This window comes from Andrographis paniculata, unplaced genomic scaffold, assembly GCF_009805555.1.
Source record: "Andrographis paniculata isolate CXL003 unplaced genomic scaffold, ASM980555v1 Contig75END, whole genome shotgun sequence".
Lineage (NCBI taxonomy): Eukaryota > Viridiplantae > Streptophyta > Magnoliopsida > Lamiales > Acanthaceae > Andrographis > Andrographis paniculata.
In genome coordinates this window covers 1558864-1562493 of record NW_026137612.1, presented here as the reverse complement: position 1 = coordinate 1562493, position 3630 = coordinate 1558864, and the positions used below count along the sequence as shown (strand labels likewise).

At 32.0% G+C, this 3630-nt stretch overlaps 1 protein-coding gene across 1 annotated transcript; it reads left to right on the top strand.

The window, feature by feature from the left end:
- Positions 1-894: 894 nt before the first annotated feature.
- LOC127266410 (mitochondrial import inner membrane translocase subunit TIM17-2-like) lies at positions 895-2178 on the top strand. The gene has a single exon (XM_051296657.1). The coding sequence runs from the start codon at positions 990-992 to the stop codon at positions 1620-1622; it is 633 nt and encodes a 210-aa protein (XP_051152614.1). The 5' UTR covers positions 895-989; the 3' UTR covers positions 1623-2178.
- The last annotated feature ends 1452 nt before the right edge of the window (positions 2179-3630 follow it).

Genomic DNA, 3630 nt, shown 5'->3' with positions numbered 1-3630 from the left:
ATGAAGTATTTAATTTGATATTTTAAAATTTTATTATCTTTCTATAGTAAATAATAAAAAAAAAAACAAGATCCTCTAAAAGAACGCAAAAGTTTTTATTTAACACAATATATGTTAAATAAAAGTATATAGTTACGTCTAATGAATATACTATATATATATATATTGAATTCAATTATAAATTATTTTGTCTTTGATTATGACATATACTCGTCGCTCATATATTGTATTTATATTTATATTAACATCAAACTAACAATACAGTCTATAATTAGTTTAATATAAATAATATTCCCTCGGCCTATTTGAAAGAGGTCATTTCGAATTTTATAATATATTAAAAATAATAATATTTTATTGATTAGTAAAATAATATTTTGATATTTTGATATTTTTATAAAATAATTGTATATATAATAATATATTTATAATTTAAATAAAAATTAAAAATATTTTGATGTTAATATAAAATTATTTTTACTAAAAAATATTTTTTCAAGGAAATAAAAAAAATAATTACAATTAGAAGGAACAAAGTACATTAATGCAGCACAATTATTTATTTTTATTTAAAACTTAATTTTGTGTCTAATTTATCTTTGTATACAGACTATTTCTTTACTATGTGTTTCTTTTGATAAATTTGAAAAAAAAAATTGATTTAAAATTTTATTAAATAATATATAATGAGATGTTTTTTAAAAAAATATAAATTTTTTTTTAAAAATACAAAATTCAAATAATAAAAATCTGTATATATTTTTTATTTAATGTAAAGAAACACACCCTTAAATATTAAATAAAATTGAAAGACATAGTTAAATATCGAGGGTATTTTGGTAAATTGAGAGGAGCACCTGGTCAAGTCGCCGCCTTAGGTGTCTGATTTCCCAAGTTTTTCTCAGACCTAAAAGAACTACCGCCGTTCCCAAAACCCTCTCCAAAACCCTAAACACCAAATTCCATTTCCATTTCGATTCACCGGAGAAATGGGCACGCCGGAGACCTCACGCGAGCCCTGTCCGGATCGCATACTCGACGACATCGGCGGAGCTTTCGGCATGGGCGCCGTCGGCGGCTCCGCTTTCCATTTTCTCAAGGGGATCTACAGCTCCCCGAAGGGCGAGCGCTTCGTCGGCGGCACGCAGGCCGTCCGCATGAACGCTCCTCGCATCGGCGGCAGCTTCGCCGTATGGGGCGGCCTTTTCTCCACCTTCGATTGCTCGATGGTCTACATGAGGCAGAAAGAGGATCCGTGGAATTCGATAATCGCCGGGGCGGCTACCGGTGGCTTTCTTCAGATGCGGCAGGGATTCGGCGCCGCGTCGCGATCGGCTCTCTTCGGTGGCGTTCTATTGGCTCTGATCGAGGGGGCTGGGATCATGTTAAATAAAGTTATGAGTCCTCCGCAGGAGGCGCCGATTTTTGTTGACGATCTTCCCGGTGGAGCGCAGGCGATGCCGCAGGCGGCGGCGATCGATCCATCTCCTGCACCGTCGTCTTGGTTTGGGGGTTTATTTGGGAGCGGAAAGGAGGAGGAGAAGAAGAGTGGCGGTGGAGCTAAAACGGAGGTTCTGGAGAGCTTTGATTCGCCGATGCCACCAACGTTTGAGTTCAAGTGAGGGAATTTTCAACTTTATATGTATTTTTTTTTTTTCAAATATGTTTTAATTCTTAGTGACAAATCTTTGAGGTTGTTTGGAAGTGAAGAAGTTTTATGATGTCCCTACGTTAGGTTTAATGGTTTGTGATCAAAGTGATATCCAATTTATCGAAGATAATAATACTCTGAAACTGAATGAACGGATCACTGATTGAAGGTAAATAAATCCACAAAAGGAAGTAAAGTATTGTTCACTCTAGAAATGGTGCCAAGAAAACAGTTAAAGCAAGGCATTCTTCATCTTTGTTCATGGTGTGGAATCAGGGAAAGTCTAGTTGAATATGGTTCTGAAATTCTTGAATTGGTGTGATTTATGGATATGAATTCGCGGGAGGAACTTGAACTTGAACTTGATCTTGATCTTGCACATTTGATTTATTATCTTCTGACTGATATGGGGTTGTAATTTAGTGTATTGTTTGGTGGTGCCATGTTTTCAATTTTCCAATATCTGCACTTTCTATTTCCCGTAGAGCCTCTGCATTCTTTATGTTCAATCTACTGAATTTCGTCAATGTGTGTATATATTATTTAGTTATTATCTCGAATTCTCTGGTTGTAGAACATCTGAAACTAACCATGGAACACTTTTGTGTGCTGTTGAGTATGGACTTATATTCATTTTTATCCCCATCACTCCTCTATATATGTCAATCGAATCCAATTTAGTCTTGGTTGATCGAATTGTTATTATTTGTACTAGGGAGGAATGTACCATTTTGGAATATTGGAACAAGTCACATATTTGTTATAGCATGAACACATTGTGTGGATTGATGATTGACAAATTAGTGCAAAAAAAGGGCTCGGTGGTAAAATGATGTACAGCATAATTTGCATTAGGATGATAGGATAGTTGAATTGTGTCAAACTGAAATATGATCGATCTCTTTTAGTATTAAGGTCCCTACCCATGAATTAGCTTTCACATTACAAATGAAATGCCTAATGATTTTGTGGAACCAGTGTTCTAATTTGTGATGAAACTTGGCAGTTTCTTGTCATTGAAAATGCAAAGTTTCTGTGAGCTAAATATTTATCTAGACTCTGACAGTCGATTAGCTTCTGCAAATTAACCATATGCCTGTCTGTATATGTGCCCTTTTATTAACTAATGTTGAAGTTTTGCCTTGCGGTAAATATAAGTAGTTATTGCATCTGATGTTATTTTTTTTGAAAATATAATTGTAAAATAGAAGTAAACTGTGAAGAAGTTAGCAAGTATAAAATGATGATGATGATTCATTTTTTCTTGTCTTCTATTCTATTTTTGGATCCCTTCTTCTGACACAAAGAAAATGCCTAATGAATAGGGCCTGTGATGATGAATTTAATGTATTGTTTTGTGAATTAATTGGCCCAATCTGGGGTGGAAATGTAAAAATAAAAAAGCCGTGGTAAACATAATTGTTATCCAATTTTTACAAAAACTATAAAAATAAATATTTTATTCAAAAAAATATTTAAAATATTTTACATTTGTGTAAATCTTGTGAAACTTAGTCTTTATTTAAAATCAAATATAAAGGTGTTTACAAACTTACATTAATAGAGGGGGTTCTACACAATAAATATATAAAACATATGATGTTTTGTGTATTTTTACTAAAAGGTTGATATAATTTACCTTTTAATTTAATATATATACATTATTCTATTTTTAAACTATCAAATCACTACATATTAAAACTTTCAAAATTCAAACCAAATCCTCATATCTAAATAAATTCAAAATTTCAAAAACATCTTAAAATTCAAATCTAATTAAATCCAAATCCAATTTTTTCGAACTTCTTCAAACAAAAAAAAATTAAATAAATAAAATTAATCATTAAAGTTTTAAATTATAATTATTTAATTATTAGTGGGCAATTCTGTCCAGCGAGAATTAGTTTGGGTTTTAAATGTATGCATGTATGTTTCAGCAAGGAACCATCAATTTTATCAATAATAAGAAAAAGAAAAAC